Below are 22,470 nucleotides of genomic sequence, written 5' to 3'. Positions count from 1 at the left end.
AAACAAATTAAACTTTGAATGATGAACTGTCAACAAAACCGAGAACAATGTATGACCACTTCTTTCTTGTGTGGAAAGCTGATGCAGTTTTATATGTAGTTGTTTTGCTACATTGGTCAGTAACACACCAGCTAAAAATATCTGTCTCTTTGAAACCATATGGTGTTTAGATATTCTTCTAAAATTTTCAGTTATGCTAATCTTAAATGCTTTTTTCTGTTTTAGTTTCCAAAATACTATTTTTAATAGTTCTTTCGTATGTGTGAAGCCATTGATCTTTCACAGACATCATGATTTTCATTTGTTTAAGTGGAGAGTCCTATAACAGTCTAAGCATTAGATTAAGGAAGGCTTGGTATTAAGTAACTTAATTTCTGTATGTCAGAATTTGTAGCTTTATAACACTGGATCATGTGCCTTATTGAGCATATTCCACAAGATTATAAGAAAAAGATTGCTGTTTAGTAAGATAAATATGCCGTCTTTGTTCTTTTCCCTTTTAATATTGAATTCAGAGAATAACATATTGATTAATATCAGGTGTATCCCATCACATCAAAGTAGTAATGCATGTTTGCTTTAATAAAGTCTAGGTTAGAGAAATGAGCATGTAATCCAATATGTATATGCACATGTATATCTCTGAAATTAGATCTCTATGTTAAAATATTCTGCATTGCTTTTGCATATTGCTTTGTGAAAGCTTGAATTCTAATTCTGTTAAGCATGAAGTATCTTGCAATATAAGTGCTGCAATAGATGCCCAGGTGGGCAAAGTGAGACCCTCGACATTTACTGTGTAGCCTACACCTATTGTCACCTTTGATATACCTGTGCATCCCATGGAAAGAATGGATATATAAAGTGTATTCATGACTTGAATAATGGTGATCTATAGGAAGGAGAAATCTGAGGTGGGGGGGATGCTTTGCCATAGCTTTGAAAATCTGTTTGATATCCTTTGATGTAAGACACAAAAACAGATGCCACCTGCTTTTTTTCATGCTACTTGAGAACACTATCAGACTGCCAGAAGTACCCTCAGCTTGGTAAATCTAGGCTATGCTCACAACATGAAGTCATCTTGCTTTTTACCTTTTAAAATTAATTACTTAATATACATTTTTTTCTTTCTTTCAGTATTCCATAACTTCTCTTAAGACCATCCCAGAATTATACAGAAGGTATGAGTCACAAAATGAAGACAGCTCAGGTATGATGCCTGCTTCTGTCTACCCGTCATTTTATAAGCTGCTTTTTACCATGTACAACTTGGCAACAATTGCTTCTTGGCAGAGTTCTGTTGTTTTGTTTTTTCTCAATTTTGTACGGCTTTCTGGAAACATGACTTTGTTTTTCAACAGATGTTAGTTCATTAGAAGGAAAAAAGTTCCAAAAAGGGAACACCTATTTGTGTCACAAATGCTGTAAACTTCATGAAGCTATCAATCAGGAGATAAAGAATGTTACTGTACCCTTATGTCAGGGAGATGGGCTCTTCATGCGTATCAGAAATGAATTTCACCAGTAATTTTCCTATAGAGCTGAGTAAAAGATGAGTTCTTTGTTATTTTCTTTATACTCACAACAATTTAAAGATATTCTAACGTTTGTCATTGGACTGTAAGCATCACAGAAAATGCATATCACAAGGATGAAGTTTCATCTGTGTATGAGGCAGTCTTGATGGTTGGGCAAAATTCACATAAATACCCTGTAGTTCTACAGATGCTCATATACCAGATAAAAATCTCCTTCACACCCCTCCACTCCTTGGATACAGAGATGGCATTGAAAAATGCTCTAAAGTCAACAGGTGCTTCCAATTGGAAACAGTCCTGAAGGGCAAAGGAGTCCAGGAAGGCTGGACATTCTTAAAGGTGCAGGAGCAGGCTGTCCCCATGTGTGGAAAGATGAGCTGGCAGGGAAGAAGACTGGCCTGGCTGAACAGAGAGCTTTGGCTGGAACTCAGGAGAAAAAAAAAGAGAGTTTATGATCTTTGGAAGAAGGGGCAGGCAACTCAGGAGGACTACAAGGATGTTGTGAGGTCATGCAGGGAGAAAATTAGAAGGGCCAAAGCCCAACTAGAACTTAATCTGGCTACTGCCATAAAAGACAATAAAAAATGTTTCTATAAATGCATTAGCAACAAAAGGAGGGCTAAGGACACTCTCCATCCTTTATCGGATGCGGGGGGAAACAGAGTGACAAAGGCTGAGGAAAAGGCTGAGGTACTTAATGCCTTCTTTGCCTCAGTCTTTAATAGTAAGACCAGTTGTTCTCAGGGTACCCAGCCCCCTGAGCTGGAAGACAGGGATGGGGAGCAGAATGAAGCCCCCATAATCCAAGGGGAAATGGTTAGCGACCTGCTACACCACTTCTTAGACACACACAAGTCTATGGGGCCGGATGGGATCCACCCAAGGGTACTGAGGGAGCTGGTGGAAGTGCTCACCAAGCCACTTTCAATCGTTTACCAGCAGTCCTGGCTAACCGGGGAGGTCCCGGTTGACTGGAGGTTAGCAAATGTGACGCCCATCTACAAGAAGGGCCGGAAGAAGGATCCGGGGAGCTACAGGCCTGTCAGCCTGACCTTGATGCTGGGGAAGGTTATGGAGCAGATCATCTTGAGTGCCATCACACAGCATGTACAGGACAACCAGGCAATCAGGCCCAGTCAGCATGGGTTTATGAAAGGCAGGTCCTGCTTGGCGAACCTGATCTCCTTCTATGACAAGGTGACCCGCTTAGTGGATGAGGGAAAGGCTGTGGATGTTGTTTACCTGGACTTTAGTAAAGCCTTTGACACTATTGCCCACAGCATTCTCCTGGAGAAACTGGCTGCTCATGGCTTGGATGGGTATACTGTTTGTTGGGTAAAAAACTGGCTGGATGGCAGTGAGTGGTGGTGAATGGAGTTAAATCCAGTTGGCGGCCGGTCACAAGTGGTGTTCCCCAGGGCTCAGTATTGGGGCCAGTTCTGTTTAATATCTTTATCAATGATCCGGACGAGGGGATTGAGCGCACCCTCAGTAAGTTTGCAGACAGCACCAATTTGGGCGGGAGTGTTGATCTGCTTGAGGGTAGGAAGGCTCTACAGAGGGATCTGGACAGGCTGGATCGATGGGCCGAGGCCAATCATATGAGATTCAACAAGGCTAAGTGCCGGGTCCTGCACTTGGGTCACAACAACCCCATGCAATGCTATAGGCTTGGGGAAGAGTGGCTGGAAAGCTGCCTGACAGAAAAGGACCTGGGGGTGTTGGTCGACAGCTGGCTGAATATGAGCCAGCAGTGTGCCCAGGTGGCCAAGGAGGCCAATAGCATCCTGGCTTGTATCAGAAATAGTGTGGCCAGCAGGACTAGGGAAGCGATTGTCCCCCTGTACTCGGCACTGGTGAGGCCGCACCTCGAATCCTGTGTTCAGTTTTGGACCCCTCACTACAAGAAAGACATTGAGGTGCTGGAGCATGTCCAAAGAAGGGCAATGAAGCTGGTGAAGGGTCTAGAGAACAAGTCCTATGAGGAGCGGCTGAGGGAACTGGGGTTGTTTAGCCTGGAGAAAAGGAGGCTGAGGGGAGACCTTCTCGCTCTCTACAACTACCTGAAAGGAGGTTGTAGCAAGGTGGGTGTCAGTCTCTTCTCCCAAGTAACAAGCGATAGGACAAGAGGAAACAGCCTCAAGTTGTGCCAGGGGAGGTTTAGATTGGATATTAGGAAAAATGTCTTCACCGAAAGGGTTATCAAGCATTGGAACAGGCTGCCCAGGGAAGTGGTTGAGTCAGCATCCCTGGAGGTATTTAAAAGTCGTGTAGATGTGGTGCTTAGGGATATGGTTTAGTGGTGGACTTGGCAGTGTTAGGTTTATGGTTGGACTCGATGATCTTAAAGGTCCTTTCCAACCTAAATGATTTTATCTTATAAGGATATTTTTTAGGAAGTTCCAGATGGATAAATTTTGATTCCTAAAATCAAATATGATGAAGTGATTAAATTACTAGAGAAGTTGCTTCTTAATTGTCCCCTTTTATGACTGTTTACCCCCAAGTAGCTCTAGGATGCATATAAAGAAATAAAACCTATAAATATACCTACAAGCCTCTTTATTCACATTTTATATTTTCCCTTCCTCAGGAGCACAGAGCACAATATATGGACAAGAGCTACTTTTGCAAATTTGATCCTTGCAAGTTTTCATCAGATGCTATTTTCTTTAGTGTTGAGGAAATGCTTTGCCACCTCAGCTCTATCAGGCAACATTGCACTTCTTTATTAATGTCAATGAAAAGTCTCTCCAGTTTTTCTGTTCCTCTATACTTGGATGATCCCATTGCTGTGTTATCGATGTCTCATCATTAGTGAATAAAAGTTAAGAATTTTGACAGCATCTTCAGAAATAAGAAATTTTGTCATCTCCTTTTTATATTTGAGATATTCGTGCACAAAAGAGATGTGGGTCATCCAAGATTATACCAGAATTATTTGACAGATTTTGGAATCAAGTTAGCTGCTCCAGGTTCCTGTCTCCTACCTTTAACACAGACCATCCTGTATTGTTGTTTATAAAGGAATCAAGCAATTAGTGTTTATTTGACCCAGACTTTCAATGGCCTCTGCCTGACTTCATAAGTACGGAGAGATGAGCAAGAGGCTTTTCTGCTGGAGCAGCTGTTAAAGACTACTCACATAACAACCTCTGCTGTGCTGGTGCTTTGGAGGACATAGGCACTACTTGCTTCTGCTTCCTCAGGGAACAAGCATCTGAAAACAGAGTGGAGGAGATTCAGGGTTTCAGCCACGCCCTGCTCCACTCTGGGCTATAATCTCAATGTTGTGTATAGCGGGGAGCCATGCTCTTAACTGCCTAAGCACTGGTGAAGCCTATACAGCACACAAGGAGACAAAAATGGCACAAAGAAAGACTGTCTACCAGTCTGATTTGCTTTGCTCCCTACTCCTTATGTGGTTAAATGCCATATCCTAATCCTTTATTAAATGCAGTGTGAATTAATCATCCCAATTAAGTAAATAATATGTTCAGAAGTCAGTAAAAATACTGCTACTTGTTCTCGGTATTCCAGTTTGTTTGTAAAGTAATGCTCCACCAATATGTTGGGAAGAAAACAAAGAAATGGAAATGCCTTACTCCACAATAATTGTAATGAAAGAAAAGAGAAATACATGACTGAGCAATGATCCAAGACAGATTTATAACAAAGATCATTGCTTCTTTGCAGTGTCAGATTTTACAATTTTATCATCACTATTTTATGTAAATATGTGTTATTAAGGTTAGAAAGTGGAAAAAGCCTATTCAGCCTAACAACAGAATAAATGTAAGTTTAAAGAAAGTGATGACAAACAAAATGTTGATGCCTTTTTCTCTGTCTAGACCCCTGTGTTGAAAGCAGTGTTTCAGCAGTGTTTCAGTGAAAGCAGTGAACTCAGACAGAATTCATTTCTATACCAAATCCTTAATAGTTCCTGTCAGAACAAAAGAGCTGGGAAACATATGGTATCCATTTCCCTGTATCACTTGGAAAAAATTTCACATGCAAATAAAGCCAACATAAAAGTGTAGGCCTTTGAACCTAGAATCTTATACAATACTTAAATAAGTCAGTACAGTGAGTTACTGTATTGGCCCACTAAGTTCCATACCTTTTGATTATTATTTTTATTTTTTTCTTGGTAAATGTATTCTTAAGTGCTTCCAAAAGTATTAAGGTAATTTTCAGACATCTGTAACTACTAAGCTGTACTAATCTTTTACTTTAAACTTTTACTTCAAAATGTTTTATTGAAAGTGTTGTCCTGGTTTCGGCTGGGACAGAGTTAACTCTCTTCTTAGTAGCTGGTACAGTGCTGTGTTTTGGATTTAGTGTGAGAATGATGTTGATAACACTCTGATGTTTTAGTTGTTGCTAAGTAGCGCTTATCCTAAGTCAAGGACTTTTCAGTTTCCCATGCTCTGCCAGAAAGCAGGTGTGCAAGAAGCTGGGAGGGGGCATAGCCAGGGCAGCTGACCTGAACTAGCCAAAGGGATATTCCATACCATGGAACGTCATGCCCAGTATATAAACAGGGGGGAGTTGGCCGGGATGTGCGGATCGCGGCTCGGTCATCGGTCAGTGGGTGGTGAGCAATTGCATTGTGCATCACTGGGTTTTTTTCCTTTTTTTTTCCCCTCACCTCTTCTTTGTTATATTCCTTTTCATTACTATTATTATTATTATATTTCATTATTACTATTGTTAGTATTATATTTTACTTTAGTTATTAAACTGTTCTTATCTCAACCCACGAGTTCTACCTTCTTTCCCGATTCTCCTCCCCATCCCACTGGGAGCGGGGCGGGGGGGGGGAAGTGAGGGAGTGGCTGCGTGGTGCTTGGCTGCTGGCTGGGGTTAAACCACGACAAGTGTATATATCTATTTCCTTAGGAAGGTGTTTGTGGCAAATTGTGGTTTTTGACCACAAATTAGATTCCACTGATATGTAGTTAGCATGTGTAATATATCTGCTATGTTTAAACTGTATTCTTGACTTTGAGAATGCATTAATTCTTAGTATATGTTAAAAGAGGCCTAGAAAGGCAAAACTAAGGGCTTTAGTGGTTTTAGTGGAGTCCTTCTACTGAAAATAACAAAATTAAAAAAAAAAACCCTCTTTGCCAGAGTTCCACTTATTATGGAGATCATAAATATCACAAACTGGAACTGTGTTAGAGTGGAAGTTCATTAGGAGAAAGATTTCAGGTGACTTGAGCTCCCTTTTTCCTCTGCAAGTCAGATTCACTGGTCAAACTCCATATCCTACAGTACACTGAAGATAATGCACTGGAAGTTCCAGAGCTATTTATATGTAAGTATATATGTACATTAAGGGATGGAAAGTTTGACTGAGAAGCCCAACAAACAGAGAAGTGGAAAATGAGACATCATACCTGAATAAGTAGGCTTAATTTTCAGATTAAAATAGAATTTCCAGTTCTTGCATGAAAAATCCATCTTCCAGAGAAAACAGACCTTAAAAAAAAGCCAAATAGTTGTTGCTATTGTTAAACAAATCCACTAAAAAAAAATCAGGAGAAAAATTTTTACCAACCCTGGTGTTGACCTCTCAGAAAATCATTCTACTCTTCTGATTCTTCTGATGCATCTCCATGCAATAAAAATAGCAGAGTGCAAACTAGCATAGTCTGGCAGTGCAAGCATCAATGCCACTAGGCTCTTTGATTAAAACTACTTTTTAAATGTTTACAATGTATGTCCTATTTGAAGAAGGTTTCTTTTCTGGAGTGTCAAATTCTTCAGCTATTGTAATAGAGTTGTTATTAAATCTGCTTAGATGTGAATACAGCATGTTGTCATGTAATTTTTGTTCCCAGTGTTTGGCTAAGTATATCTTTAAAATATGCTGTGTCATGTAACATGTCTGGTAATAATAAGCAGTTCTAAATCACATTCCTCTATTTCTCTAGTTTCCAGCAGCAGCTGGAACTGCGAAGTCTCAACTCTTATTGGAAATGCACAGAAACCAACAGGAATTGCAGATATGTGCAATAAATTCAGACCAGTGAAGAGGGTTTCCCCATTAAAGCACCAGCCAGAGAGCTCTGAGAACAATGAAAGTGATGACCAAAAGAACCAGAAGGGAGAATACCAGAAAGGTGGCGATTCTCAGTCTGCACCTCTGAATGATGACCAGAGCCCAGGAGAACAAGAATGCTTTAAAAGTAAAAACATTCAGCACACTGTTCTACTTGGGGAGCTAGAGCACTATGACCTGGATATGGATGAAATTTTGGATGTGCCTTTTATTAAATCAAGCCTTGTTCCTTTTACAAAGGTAGCTTCTGAGAAAAAACTTTTGGGTGTGTGTTCAACAGTGAATGGTCTTAGTGGCAAGATCTGCTCTGCAGGGAACACAGAGAACTTGCCTGCCAGCATGACACAGTTCTGTGTTCTGGCCCCTGTGAAAGGCTCTCAGCTGAGAAAAACGCAGCACATTGTCCTTGATCAACACAAGCGTTTAACACAAGAATTAGAGCTTTCACAGCCCTTAAAGTGTAGCTCAGTCCATGAATCTGAAACCCAGGGCAAGGGCTTCCTCAGCATGACATTTGTTGATCCTCAGGCTCATAAAAATGAGAAGACTATGCCAAACTGCCACTTGAGGACTTTTCACCTGCAGATGACAGTGGCAGAAAGCAAGCAGCTTAATGAACTGAATATGAACTGGAGCAGCTCAGGGAGAGCAGAAGAGAGGAATGAAGAGGTGAAAAAAATTAAGAGCATCTTAAACATTGTAAAGGAAGGCCAAATATCATTACTGGTAAGTATCATCTTTTTCATAAACCACGTAGAATAAGAGATTTCTGTGATGTGGTTCATTAAGCCAGCAAAGCTGATGAAGTGCATATTTTGCACTCCCGCTCTGTTTATGCACCTTGGAAATTGAGCATATTGGTTTCCAAATGGAAAATTTTCATCTTTAAATCACATATGTAGCAAATCCAAGATGTTAGTTTTATGTAAATGTGGACAAGATTGCTAGTTTATGCAGTAAACTGGAGTCATACAGAAGGCAGGTGTTTTAAATCTTGAGATCACTTGAATATTGAATTTAAATCTTAATTGAGTTTTGCTTTTCACAACATTTGTGAATTGCTTTGTTCAGTTATTGGTAGTTTGCCTCAGTTGTTATTTGGAGACTGACGAGAAGTAGTTATTTAGAGGCTGAAAAAAGGGACTTCTGTTGTATTCTGATTATTATTTAGGAGTGTTTATGCCAGCTTGCTGCAGCAGCATTCTCAGGCAGGAGATTCCTCTAAAGCCTCATTGGCCTCTGACCCATATGAAGTTTTCAGTCAATCCTAGTGCTGTGATCAAACATTATCAATGATGGTTTCCAAAGTAACTACATGCAAGTTAACACAATGATGCAGAGCATGTGATCTCCACTCAGAATGGCTGTTGGAGGCACAGTGCATGTATAAAAACTTTTGTTAGATTTTTGTTTAGCTTTTCTGTTTACCAGTCTAGCTCAAGCACAAAGGCACATTAAGATAGTAGCAAAGACAAAGACAAACTTATTCAAAGACTAGACAGAGGCAGAAGAATATATTAGTGCTCAGTAAGAAATAAAAGCAGATAAAATTCACTCAAAAATGGGAAGTAAAAGTCTTCTCTCTTGTGTTATAGCTACATTTTATATTGTGCTCAGCACAAGCTGTCACTTATATGATGAAAAAATTTAAATAAGAACATTTTTCAGGAAAAATGGATGTTTTCTGTTCCATTACTCATCAATATAATGCCAAAAAAAAGAAAAGGAACCAAATGCAAAATACACATACATTGTGAAAATGTAGGTGTGTTTGCAGTTACTTTGTGGAACAGACTAGTAGAGAGATGTAAAGCTACACAACAAGATGTTGCACCGTTATCAGAGTATCATAGAATCATAGAATGGTTTGGGTTGGAAGGGACCTTTAAAGGTCATCTAGTCCAACCCTCCTGCCATGAGCAGGGACATCTTCAACTAGATCAGGTTGCTCAGAGCCCTGTCCAACCTGACCGTGAATGTTTCCAGGAATGGGGCATCTACAACCTATCTGGGCAACCTGTTCCAATGTCTCACCATCCTCATAATAAAAAATTTCTTCCTTATATCCAGTCTGAATCTACCCTCTTTCAGTTTAAAACCATTACCCCTTGTCCTATGGCAACAGGCCCTACTAAAAAGTTTGTACCCATCTTTCTTATAAGCCCCCTTTAAGTATTGAAAGGCCACAATAAGGTCTCCATGGAGCCTTCTCTTCTCCAGGCTGAACAACCCCAACTCTCTCAGCCTTTCTTCAGAGGGAGAGCTGTTCCAGCCCTCTGATCGTTTTCATGGCCCTCCTCTGGACCCACTCCAACAGATCTATGTCTTTCCTGTGCTGAGGACTCCAGAGCTGGATGCAGTACTCCAGGTGGGGTCTCACGAGAGCAGAGTAGAGGGGGAGAATTACCTCCCTCGACCTGCTGGCCACACTTCTTTTGATGCAGCCCAGGATACGGTTGGCTTTCTGGGCTGTGAGCACACATTGCCGGCTCATATCTAATTTTTCATCCACCAGTACCCCCAAGTCCTTCTCTGCAGGGCTGCTCTCAATCCCTTTATCCCCCAGCCTGTACTGATACCGGGGGTTGCCCCGACCCAGGTGCAGGACCTTGCACTTGGCCTTGTTGAACCTCATGAGGTTCACACGGGCCCACTTCTCAAGCTTGTCCAGGTCCCTCTGGATGGCATTCCATCCCTCAGGCGCGTCAACCACACCACTCAGCTTGGTGTCATCTGCAAACTTCCTGAGGGTGCACTTGATCCCACTGTCTATGTCTTTGATGAAAATATTAAATAGGACTGGTCCCACTATGGACCCCTGAGGGACACCACACGTCATTGATCTCCATCTGGACATTGAGCTGTTGACCACTACCCTCTGGATGCGACTATCCAGCCAATGCCTTATCCATCTAACAGTCCATCTATCAAATCTCCAATTAAGAGAGAAGGATGTTGTGGGGGACCATGTCAAAGGCCTTACAGAAGTCATCCAGATAGATGACATCCTTAGCTCTTCCCTTGTCCACGGATGTAGTCACTCCATCATAGAAGGCCACTAAGTTGGTCAGGCAAGACTTGCCCTTGGTGAAGCCATGCTGGCTGTCTCGAATCACCTCCCTGTCCTCCATGTGCCTTAGCATAGCTTCTAGGAGGATCTGTTCCATGATTTTCCCAGGCACAGAGGTGAGGCTGACAGGTTGGTAGTTCCCAGAGTCCTCCTTTTTATCCCTTTTAAAAATGGGTGCAATGTTTCCCTTTTTCCAGTCTCCAGGGACTTCACCTGACTGCCATGACTTTTCAGATATCATGGAGAGTGGCTTGGCAGCTACATCAGCCAATTCCCTCAGGACTCTGGGATGCATCTTGTCAGGTCCCATAGACTTATGTATATTCAGGTTCCTCAGGTGGTCATGAACCTGATCTTCTCTTACAGTGGGAGGGACTTTGCTCCCCCAGTCCCTGCCTTGAGGTCCATCCACTCGAGAGGTGTGGGAAGAGAGGTTGCCAGTGAAGACTGAGGCAAAATGTTGTTGAGTACCTCAGCCTTCTCCTCATCCGTTGTTACCAGTTTGCCAGTCTTGTTCATCGGGGGGTATACACTTTCTTTGACCTTCCTTTTCTGGCTGACATACCTATAGAAGCCCTTCTTATTATTCTTTGTGTCCCTTGCCAAGTTCAGCTCCAGCCACGCCTTGGCCTTCCTGACCCCATCCCTACACAACCGGGCCGCGCCCCTATACTCGTCCCAGGATACCTGTCCCTGCTTCCACTGCCTGTGCATTTCCTTCTTGCCCTTTAGTTTGACCAGCAGGTCTCGACTCATCCATGCCGGCCTCTTGCCATCCTTTCCTGATTTCTTACACCTAGGGATCGAGAGCTCTTGCGCTCTATGGAAAGCATCCTTAAAGATCTGCCAGCTCTGTTCTGCTCCCTTGTCCCTGAGGGCAGTTTCCCAGGGGGTCCTATTGACTAACTCCTTGAACAGCTGGAAGTTTGCTTTCCTAAAATTCAGGGTCCTGACTTTACTCTTCACCTGACCCATATCCCTCAGGACTGTGAACTCCACCAGTGCATGATCACTGCAGCCCAGGCTGCCTCCAGTCTTGATGTCACTGATTAGCTCACTTGCATTGGTGACCATCAGGTCCAGTATTGCATCCCCTCTGGTAGGACTGTCTATTACCTGGCTTAAGAAGTTATCCTGGATGCACTCCAGGAGTCTCCTGGACTGCCTACAGCTCACCATGCTACTTTTCCAGCAGATGTTGGGGTGGTTGAAGTCCCCCAGCAGGATGAGAGCCTGCGAGTGCAATGCCTCCTGGAGCTGGAGTAAGAAGGCTTCGTCAATAGGCTCCCCTTGATCGGGCGGCCTGTAGTAAACACCAACCACAAGGTTCCCTTTGTTGCCTCGGTCTCTAATTCTTACCCATAAGCTTTCAACCTGCTCGTGACTATTCTTCAGAGACAGCTCTTCACAATCTATCCATTTCTTGACATAGAGGGCAACCCCTCCATCCCTCCTTCCTCGCCTGTCCCTTCTGAACAGCCTGTAGCCATCGATAGCCCCACTCCAGTCATGGGATTTGTCCCACCAAGTTTCAGTAATGGCAACTAGGTCGTAGCTTTCCAGCAGCATGGTGGCTTCCAACTCCTCCTGTTTGTTGCCCATGCTGTGTGCATTGGTGTAGAGGCACTTCGGCTGGGCTGTTGGCTGTGTCACCTTCTTAGAGGAACACCCCTTAATTCCTTTGAGGTATTTCACTGGTGTTCCCCTGCTGGCTCCTATTACCTCAGGAGCCCCTGGCTCATCTCCGTAAGACTTCAGGTGTGCTCCAGTGTACCCAGCAAGTCTCAGAGCAACAGTCTGAGGGCCCTTGCTAGCACCCCGTCCCTCTAACCTTGACGTGTCATCCCATGGGTTGTCACGGGTGAGCCTGATATTATCCCCTTCCCCCTTCAAGTCTATTTTATATGAGAATTGTTATATGACAATTGCATTAGAAAGACAGAAACTACGCAGTGACTCAAGCCAGTGAGCATCCTACCTCTCTATCCTATCTCTAATAGTAGCCAGGTACTGTATAGTGAAAAGCTCCTGTTTTTGAGAGTTATAAAAGAACATGCCTATGGGAAAATATCTTTGACTTTGGCTTGCATCTTAGGCTGTGAGACTTAATGTTCTATGTATGTTTTATCCCTAATTATAACTAATATAATGACTTTTTTAACCATTTCTTTTTGAACACCCATACTTAGCAGCAGATAATCAGGATAAGATACATGATGAATGTGACAACAATCTGTTGCATGTAGCAGCATCAAAGGGACATGCAGAATGCCTGCAGCATCTCACTTCTTTGATGGGGGAAGACTGAATGAATGAAACACTGAGCAGCTAACTCCAGCTGGGTTAGCAATAAAGGTGACTTAGTCTCTACTGTAATGTGACATAAGGGTGTTTTAGTCTCTTTCTGTAATGGCAATAGGTAATACATCCAACAGGATATTATTTTTCAAGCTCTTTGTTAAATTAAAGGAAAAAGAACAGTTGGCTGTTACCACATTAAAAAAAAATGGGTTAGTATGCAAGATATGTCAGCTGTACAACACTGACATTTTATATGTTGTCAGTGCATATACATTTGCTTTTAAATCAGTTAACTGGCTCTAAAAAACATTTGTTATTTTTCAAGGAACTTTTATTTCATTCAGACACAATTGTTTCTTTAGAGAACATAACATTTTCTTGGTTTTTTACAGATACTTATATAATCTTGAAAGACAAGTATTTTCAAAGCATGAAAACACTCTGATCATTTCTAACAATGTCTTTTGTCAGTGTTCCACATCTGAAGGTGAAAGTTCTTGGTTGTCTAGAGCAATTGCATCAAAGTTAACATTTACATGTTGCAGAACAACCTGTCAGAAACTGCAAAAATTAATGTCAAAGCTTACAGGAAAACCTATTATGTAGGAAAATGTGAAAATTTATGGTGTTGCTGTGCTATAGTAAAAGGGGTGTACTGGAACGCTGATAATTTCACAGAATCACAGAATAGTTGAGGTTGTAAGGGACCTCTGGAGGTCATCTGGTCCAACCCACCTGCTCAAGCAGGGCCACCAAAAGCCAGTTGCCCAGGTCCATGTTCAGATGGCTTTTGAATATCTCCAAGGAGGGAGACTCCACAACCTCTCTGGGCAACCTGTTCCAGTGCTCACTCACCCTCACAGGAAAAAAGGGTTTCCTGATGTTCAGACGGAACCTCTTGTGTTTCAGTTTATGCCCATTGCCTCTGGTCCTGTCACTGGGCACCACTGAAAAGAGCCTGGCTCTGTCATATTTGCACCCTCCCTTCAGGTCTTTATATACATTGATGAGATTGCCCCCTGAGCCTTCTCTTCTCCAGGCTAAACAGTCCCAGCTCTCTCAGCCTTTCATCATATGAGAGATGCTCCAGTCTCTTCATCATCTTCATGACTCTTCGTTGGACTCTCTCCAGTATCTCCATGTCTCTCCTGTACTGGGGAGCCCAGAACTGGACACAGGACTCCAGGTGTGGCCTCACCAGTGCTGAGTAGAGGGGAAGGATCACCTCCCTCAACCTGCTGGTAATACTTTGCCTAATGCAGCCCAGGATACCATTAGCCTTCTTTGTGGCAAGGGCCCACTGCTGGCTCATGTTCAACTTGGTGTCCACCAGGACCCCCAGGTCCTTTTCTGCCAAGCTGCTTTCCAGCTGGGTGGCCCCCAGCATATACTGGTGCCTGGGGATGTTCCTCCCCAGGTGCAGGACTTGGCACTTCTCCTTGTTGAACTGCATGAGGTTCCTGTCAGCCCATTTCTCCAGCCTGTCAAGGTCCTTCTGGATGGCAGCATGACCCTCTGTCATATCAGCCAATCCTCCCAGTTTTGTGTCATCAGCAAACTTGCTGAGGGTATACTCAGCCCCATCATCCAGATCATTAATGAAGATGTTGAACAGGACTGGACTCAGTATTGACCCCTGGGGTACACTGCTAGTTACTGGCCTCCAACTAGACTTCGTGCCACTGCTCACCACCCTCTGGTCCCGGCTGTTCAGCCAATTTTCAGTCCACTTCACTGTCTGCTCATCCAATTTAACCAAAGTAGTTCTGGGTCTTCAGCAAGTAAGATTGAATGGTTGAATGCCATTCCTCTTAATCACTAAGTACCTTAAGAAGAGGTGAAATATAATACAAGAGTTTCTGTTTCTTCAGGATTTTGTATTGTTATTTTCTTCTTGGGAAACTTTAGAAACTGGCAGATTCCAACCTGCAGGAAACCATTTTGCATTTTTGAAAGGTGACAGCCATTCTAATGACTTAGTGCAGGATTCAGGGACTTTTTTTTTTTTTTTTTTGAACAGGCCATATGAATAAGAAATTAAACTGATGATATCTACCTGTACTACTGAACTGCTATTATAAAAGTAAGGTTTTTAGCTTCAATAGCCCATGTCCAATTTGAATACTTACAGTCTGCAAGTTAAAAGTTGTCTTAAAATTTTAGTTGGAAATGGTTTTCTCTCTTGTTTTATTTTAACCTAGGTAGATGATGTATTTATAAGTTAGTAACATCTCTTGTCTTTTTCCCCAGAAAGGCTAGCTTTTTTAACAATAGGTGAAGGGGTTCCTTAAATTGTATACCATTTGGGCATGCTTTGACATTTCTGGAAAAGTGTGTAAATGGAGTTCTCCATATAACTGAGGGTGCTTAGGCCCAGGTGTTTCTAATGATGATCTGCATGGCTGGAGTTATCCTGGATCATTGAAAATGCTATGCGAGAGCCTTAAAATTTTTTGGCTAAATTAAACTTCATAGCTCTTGGTCCTTACTCCCAAAATGTTTTGGACACTGATAGAAGGGGCTTTATTCTTCTTGTTCTTAAATTATACCGGTTTAACTCCAGTTATGTTATGCTATATGGAATATGCACCCATGTTCTGTAAGAATCATGAGTATCAGAATGAAAGAAAATTTGTATGCAGGAACATAAATTTCCATAGAAGAGGATTTCAGCAGTGATGATGCATGACATTTTCCAGTAAGGAATGAATTAATTAAAGCAAACTCATTTAATTTAGAACCTCTTTCTGAGCTTGACTATGAGCTAGAGAGTGAAAATGGAGTGGTCTGTTATGGCCAGTCACATTGCCATATTGATAGTTTATTTTAAGTAATTGTGGAAAAATCCTCTGCAAATTAGCAAAATTATGTTATTTAGCAAGTACTTCATTTTATTAATTCATTACCTTAATTTTAAAAATACCAAAAGATTTTACTCAGTTGTGATATAAAGGAAGACATGACTAATTTATAATGTTAACTGTGCTTACTAATATTTGAACCTAGATTTGATGATTAGGATTTTTCTAGAGTGATTAAAAGAACACAAGTAGTTTTCATTTGTTTACTTCATTTTTGAAATTGAGACAAATAGAGGAAAGTAAGCAAACTAAAAGTGGTGTGCATTTATGTGTGTATATACACATGCTACATATGCAAGGAATAAGACATATCAAATTAATTTTGCTCCATTTATTTCTTTCTCCCATTCATTACATTCTTCTTCTTGGTTTTTTTTTTTATATAATCATAAACCTGAAACTTGAAATGAAAATTTCTTTCCTTCCCAGGACAACTTTTTTTATTTTATGCATGCAAACAACTTTTTATGTTTTGTGTGCTGACCTGTATGAGGTTTTGACTGAGCACTTGGCATGTTTGTTTTAGCTATAAAGAATAACATCACCTTTATGAAGATGACAGTAGCAAAGCAGGACAGAACGTGAGTTATGCCAAACTGCCTTTACCCAGGTACCATTGCTGAAAGGGAACACTGCAGCAAGAGAAGCTGCTAAAAACTCTTGCCTTTACACTGGGCCACAAACATGCTCTGAAGGAAATGTTCATCTCTTTCTGCAGTATCCACATCCCACTTCATAGTAACTTGCAAACTGCTTGTCGTGGTTTAACCCCAGCCAGCAACTAAGCACCACACAGCTGCTTCCCCCTCCCCCCTCCCAGTGGGGTGGGGAGGAGGAAAGGAAAAAAAAAAAGTAAAACTTGTGGGTTGAGCTAAGAACAGTTTAATAACTAAAGTAAAATAAAATACACTACTAACTAAGAATAATAATAATAATATAATAATAATAATAATTGTAATGAAAAGGAATATAACAAAAAAAGAAATAACACCCAAGAAAAGACAAGTGATGCACGATGCAATTGCTCACCACCCGCTGACCGATGCCCGAGCCGCGATCCGCCCCTCCCAGCCAACTTCCCCCTGTTTATATACTAGGCATGACATTCCATGGTATGGAATACCCCTTTGGCTAGTTCAGGTCAGCTGCCCTGGCTATGCTCCCTCCCAGCTTCTTGCACACCTGCTTGCTGGCAGAGCATGGGAAACTGAAAAGTCCTTGGCTTAAGATAAGCGCTACTTAGCAACAACTAAAACATCAGTGTGTTATCAACATTATTCTCACACTAAATCCAAAACACAGCACTGTACCAGCTACTGAAAAGAAAGTTAACTCTGTCCCAGCCGAAACCAGGACAAGGATAAACAAGTGCATTACATGAGATGGGATAAAAGAACAAACTGGAATGTCATAACATATTAGCAGTTCTGATAAGCATTTCCCTGTTTAGTAGATATGTTTGGAACTGAAACAACTGGAATTTTAAAATTTTTTTTCTTAATATTTTTTTTTCTTTGTTTAGAATGGTCAGCTGGAGTGTGTTCAGTGGATGGTGAGCAAAACAGAAGCTATTGCAGGATTAAGTTGCTCAAAAGATCACCCAAGCCTTATTCATTATGCAGGTTTCTATGGACAGGTATGGCTTTCATTTACTTTTTCAAAGAGATTGATTGAGATGTTCATACAAGAATTTCAATTTAAAATATCTTTATAGCCAAATAAACATTTTGTGGCTCTTAAATACAGATGTTCTTAATTAGTTCAAATATAGCAAGATCGTTTCCCATTTAATTTGTGTATTTTTTCAGTATTTTCCCTCTTAAATCATTTTTTTGAAGCAGAAAAATCACTATTTTTGTTGCTAAAGCTATTTTTTTCCTCTTACTTGGTAAAGAGAGAACAAACAGAACGTAGCCACTCATCTTAAGAAAATTAGCTTTTTCTTTCCTGTACAAGTGAGATTGTCTTATTCAATACCATGCAACTATTGTCACATCTTTCTGCTTTTAATTGGTTCTGTCCAAGCATGGATTTACTGGAGGGGGAGGGAAAGAGAGGATGCAGGTGTGGAAGGCTATGGAGCTGGGAACTCCTCCCCTTCTCCTGGTGCTTCCTGAGACAACATGGACACTCTCATTCATAAGCTGTGCAAAGACCTCCATTCCCTCTCCTCCTCCCACCTATTGTGAATGTGTTACTTGTGCAAATTAGGACCCTGCTGAAGATACTGATTGATTCTGCCCTGCTTTCTGTGACAAGTTTTGTCTGTGAACCTGTGAACACTGAATATAAGGAAGCTGAGAGTCTAGTGAGAACTAGGTTTGAGAAAGCAGTGTTTGCTACTGGGAAGAAAGTTTTGAAGAGAAAGCTTGTGAATTTACATTCACGGTTGGACTCGATGATCTTAAGGGTCTTTTCCAACCTAAATGATTCTATGATTCTATGATTCTATGTCTCCATTTGAGTTAGCTTAATTTTGTCCTCATCTCTAAAGATGTTTACACAAACTAAATGCAGTGAAGCTTTGATTTTTTTCAGTGGAGCTATGCTGTCTACTGCCAGGAGCAGATCTGGCACATTTTATCTAGATTCTTTTCAGAGCAGGAGGGAAGCTCCACCAGTTAAGAAACAGCAGCTACAATCAGCCACCCATGAAATTTTAAAAGGTGATATAAAAATTGCTGCCTGATTTTCATAGTTAGCTGAATGCCAAAGAAATGTCACCTGTAATGTCAATTATCCTTTTTTTTAAATTATCTACAGATATCTTGCAAACTTGAAAGAAGCCAGACTATCTTACCCAACTGTGTTAGGAAGAAAAAAATGTTGAAAAATTCAGATGCGTAGTTGGCGCTATCCTAGAAGCTTTAATTTATTTTACCATTACTTACACAAAATATAGTCCATGTAAACAGTGCTCTTGGCAGAATTACAAGAGTAATATTTTTTACAGGAAAGACCTGTTGCTGAATAATTTTCTAACAGAGTCAGCCCATCCATTGTTTCCCCAGGTATTGGGCATGCACACCATATTTTTCTTCAATAAATATAATTTAGAATGGGCAGCAAAAGGGAGTTTATATCAAAGCTCCTATGTTAAAGGTGGTCAAACCACAATCATGGCCAGACTCCAAATACAGCTCAACAGTACTGTGTTCATCCCTCTCTCATCTGCTGTTGTCCCATGAGAGAGGGACCACATAAGCTCATGTGATGGGAGAGGAGAAAGGCTTAATGCCAGTTTGTAGCCTGTTCTGCATACCTCCTAACAAGGGCCTCTTTAAGTATGAGGTTGTGCAAGAAGCAACTCCTGTTCCAGGACTCCCATGCCAAGCAAAGGTTTTTGGTGTATGGCATATCACAGACCAGCTGTGTCTGGCACAGGTACTATGCCATAGGAAGGAGATGGTGCTGCAATCCTAGGTGCCTTAATAGGTCCTGACTAAGAGCTTCACAGAGCTGTAGTTTCTTTCCAGCACAGATGCTGCAGTAGCAAGGACTGCACAGGTAAGAGGTAGAGGGTGGGGAATGCTGAGTGTTTGTTACGTCTGGAGCTCCAGAGTCTAGAGCTTCAGGGGAACCAGAGCTACAGCATGACTGAGGGCTTAGGACGGATTGTATGTGCCACTTGCTGGGGACCACAATGGGGAGGAGCATGAGACATTCAGGCACACAAATGCCTAACAACGCACTTCTTTGCACATCAGGATGTTTGCTTTCCCCTGTCTAATGTCATTTTTTCAGGGATAATTTGTGTCTTTTTTTCACTCACCCAATAGTTTTCTATTCAGAAAACCTAATTTCTGCTGGGAAGGGATACTGGGAAGGTCAGATAATTTAGTGAATATCAAGTAACGGGCCTAGGATTAGCTGTACAGTCAGTGCTCTTCACCATGCTGATCCTTCCATTTGTAGTCCAGTTAATCAGTCTGACAAAGTTGAGAGAATGAAAGCAAGGGCTTAAAATAGGAATTATTGGACAGTATTAGTAACAGGTGATGCTACCAGCATTCCTCTAGTACATTTAGGTTTTCATTATTTCTTACCTATTGTGACTTCTCTTTCCCCCTCCTCCTAGGAAAAAATCCTTCTGTGGCTTCTTCAGTTTATGCAAGAACAAGGGATTTCACTGGATGAAGCTGACCAGAATGGAAATACTGCTGTTCACATAGCTGCTCAACGTGGCTATCTGGGATGCATACAGGTAGAGTACTAAGTACAGCTACATCAGAGACCTACTTTCAATCAAACTTGAATGGTAACAACCCTTAAAATGAATATAGAAGGTAAGAAAAATAAGTGATACTTTAAAATATACTAGAAGGAAGAGCTTTAAACCAGTAGGACTCCAACTGAAATACCAAAAGCTCAATTTTTTTCATTCTATTCCTGTTTACGCTGTTGTAAACCTAAAGTAACTGTTGTATTGCAAGAAGAAAACATGATTATATTGTTTATACTTAAGCAACTAATGTGTATGTTTTTATGTTATGAAAGGACAGCCAGAGTAGATATGCCTACTCTGATATCAACCTTCTTACTATTCTGACATTTTCTTTCTGTTTCTTTTTTCCAATAAAGAGTTGTAGCTCTCCAGTTTAGAGGAAGTCTAACACATAAGGTTTGTTCCCTGTTAAAAGATTTCCACCTGAGCAAGCCATCCTTTCCAGACTTGTAATCTTTCAATATATCTACACTAAACAATACAGTGTGACGATAATTTCTACCTAGTTCTTAAAGAATCAGCTTGGCCACTGAGAGCAAAATAGTTCTGTTGTACAGAGCTGCTGAGGCTAACACAGCTACAGTGCTTTTGGGAGTCAGATCTGAATAAGCTAGTTCGGGAACCTCTTTACAGTACCAGTGTTCAATGTAGACATACCAAAAAAAGCTGAAGGATTGAACTGGATGGCTAGGTCGAGCATCTCTACTTTGCATTGAATTGTACAACATTTATACCCTTTGTCCATCAGAGTCACTAGAATCATTAGTCACAGAAATACAGTTCAATATTTGGTGCTGTCATCACTTTGAATGAAAGCTGTTTGGAGAACAAATAATAAAAATTATTTCAGGAGGTTGCAGAAAGATATTTGAGAAACAAATTCATCATTAGAGAAGAACAGAGAAAAGAGTATATAATCACATGGCAGAAAGCCAAGACTAGAAGCTGACAAATATTTAAGTATTTTTTTTAAAAGACAATAGAGGGAAACCAAGCAAGTAGAAAGCAATGAGACTTCCTTCAGCATCAAAAAAAATGGACTGAAAAAGTCATTGTACAGATTTCTTTCTGCAAAAAGAAAGTTGTGCCTGTCCGACCTACTGGAGTTGTTGGAAAGTTTCTGCCATACCTTTTATATCCGAACATCCCTTGGCTAAGGAATCAGGACATTGAGACTTTTATGCTGAGTGTTTTAAACCCAGGGATTTCTGCTGTGGTAGGAAATCAAGAGCTAAACCACAAAAGGAGTCAGCAAATATTGTAGCAAAGACATTCCTAAAATCAGATTCTAAAGGTGTGTTGTAATGCATTGAAGTGCAGAGATCTCCAGAATAGCAGACACCAGACCTTGTAAGCAGTTATAGCTCAGCACCACCCTCTATAAACTGGCTAGTAATGTGTTAGTGCTGCTCTGGGCCTTGATCTTATCTAGCATAGATGTCTTCTGAATTGCATGTGCTTGTGTCTCCTTTTCTAGGGCTACCATGTACAAAGTTAGCACAATGTTCAGTCATGCATAGAAAGGTTCATCTGAAAAAGTTTATTGTTGTAGCTCAAGAGAGAATCAATAGGTGCCCAAATGCAAGTGCTCTATTTTCATTTGGTGGTCCTGATCACAGTATGAATGGTATGTCATGCTATGCTATACAAACAAATTAACAGAAAATGAATTAAGTAGAACAGAGAAGGAAGAGGAAGGAAAAATACAGCCTTTTTATAATCCTCCTAAAGGACAGCACACTATTCTGTGTTAGCTTTGCACCTGAGCAATAGATTTTAGTGGTATGTGTTGTAAGTTCTGGCTGCATACAGACTTGTCAGGGTGACTGATTTTTAAAAATGGTCATCTTAGACCAAAATTTTCAAACATAGTGTTTTGTATCCAGCAGTTCTTATTGTTAAACAAAAATTGCAGCAGAGATTTACACTTACAGCTGTTAGTGTTTCCTTTTGTATCTTTACAGACATTAGTTGAATATGGAGCAAACGTCACTATGCAAAACCACGCGGGAGAGAAACCCTCACAAAATGCTGAGCGACATGGGCACACTATATGTTCCCGCTACTTAGTGGCTGTGGAGACATGTATGTCATTGGCCTCTCAAGTTGTAAAGCTAACTAAACAGCTGAAGGAGTAAGTGTTTAATTCTTAATAGAAGGATCATTCTTAAAACAACACTCTTCCTTGTCTTCAATTTATCAGCAGTGCCTGTTTTCTGCTTCCTGTATGTGATATTTGACGAGTCATATTTCTCCCTTATTTCACCATGCTTTCTTATTCTCAACCATTTGCCCCTTCTCCTTTAGCAACTCAGTTTTTCAGGTGTTGTCTCGGTGTCAGTTTACTGTGAATGTAGATGAAGGGAGTGGGAGTGGAAAAGGTTATGTGTGAAATATCCATA

General features: G+C 41.0%; 1 protein-coding gene across 1 annotated transcript; it reads left to right on the top strand.

Moving 5' to 3' along the window:
• Positions 1-884: 884 nt before the first annotated feature.
• Positions 885-22,206, top strand: LOC127028755 (synphilin-1-like). Its single transcript, XM_050914464.1, has 6 exons — positions 885-914; positions 1,141-1,213; positions 7,484-8,337; positions 17,366-17,479; positions 19,922-20,047; positions 22,033-22,206. The coding sequence occupies exons 1-6, from the start codon at positions 885-887 to the stop codon at positions 22,204-22,206; spliced, it is 1,371 nt and encodes a 456-aa protein (XP_050770421.1).
• The last annotated feature ends 264 nt before the right edge of the window (positions 22,207-22,470 follow it).

This window comes from Gymnogyps californianus, unplaced genomic scaffold (genome assembly GCF_018139145.2).
Source record: "Gymnogyps californianus isolate 813 unplaced genomic scaffold, ASM1813914v2 HiC_scaffold_41, whole genome shotgun sequence".
Classification (NCBI taxonomy): Eukaryota; Metazoa; Chordata; class Aves; order Accipitriformes; family Cathartidae; genus Gymnogyps; species Gymnogyps californianus.
Note: the sequence above shows the minus strand (reverse complement) of the source record. Positions and strands in the feature narration are given on the sequence as shown.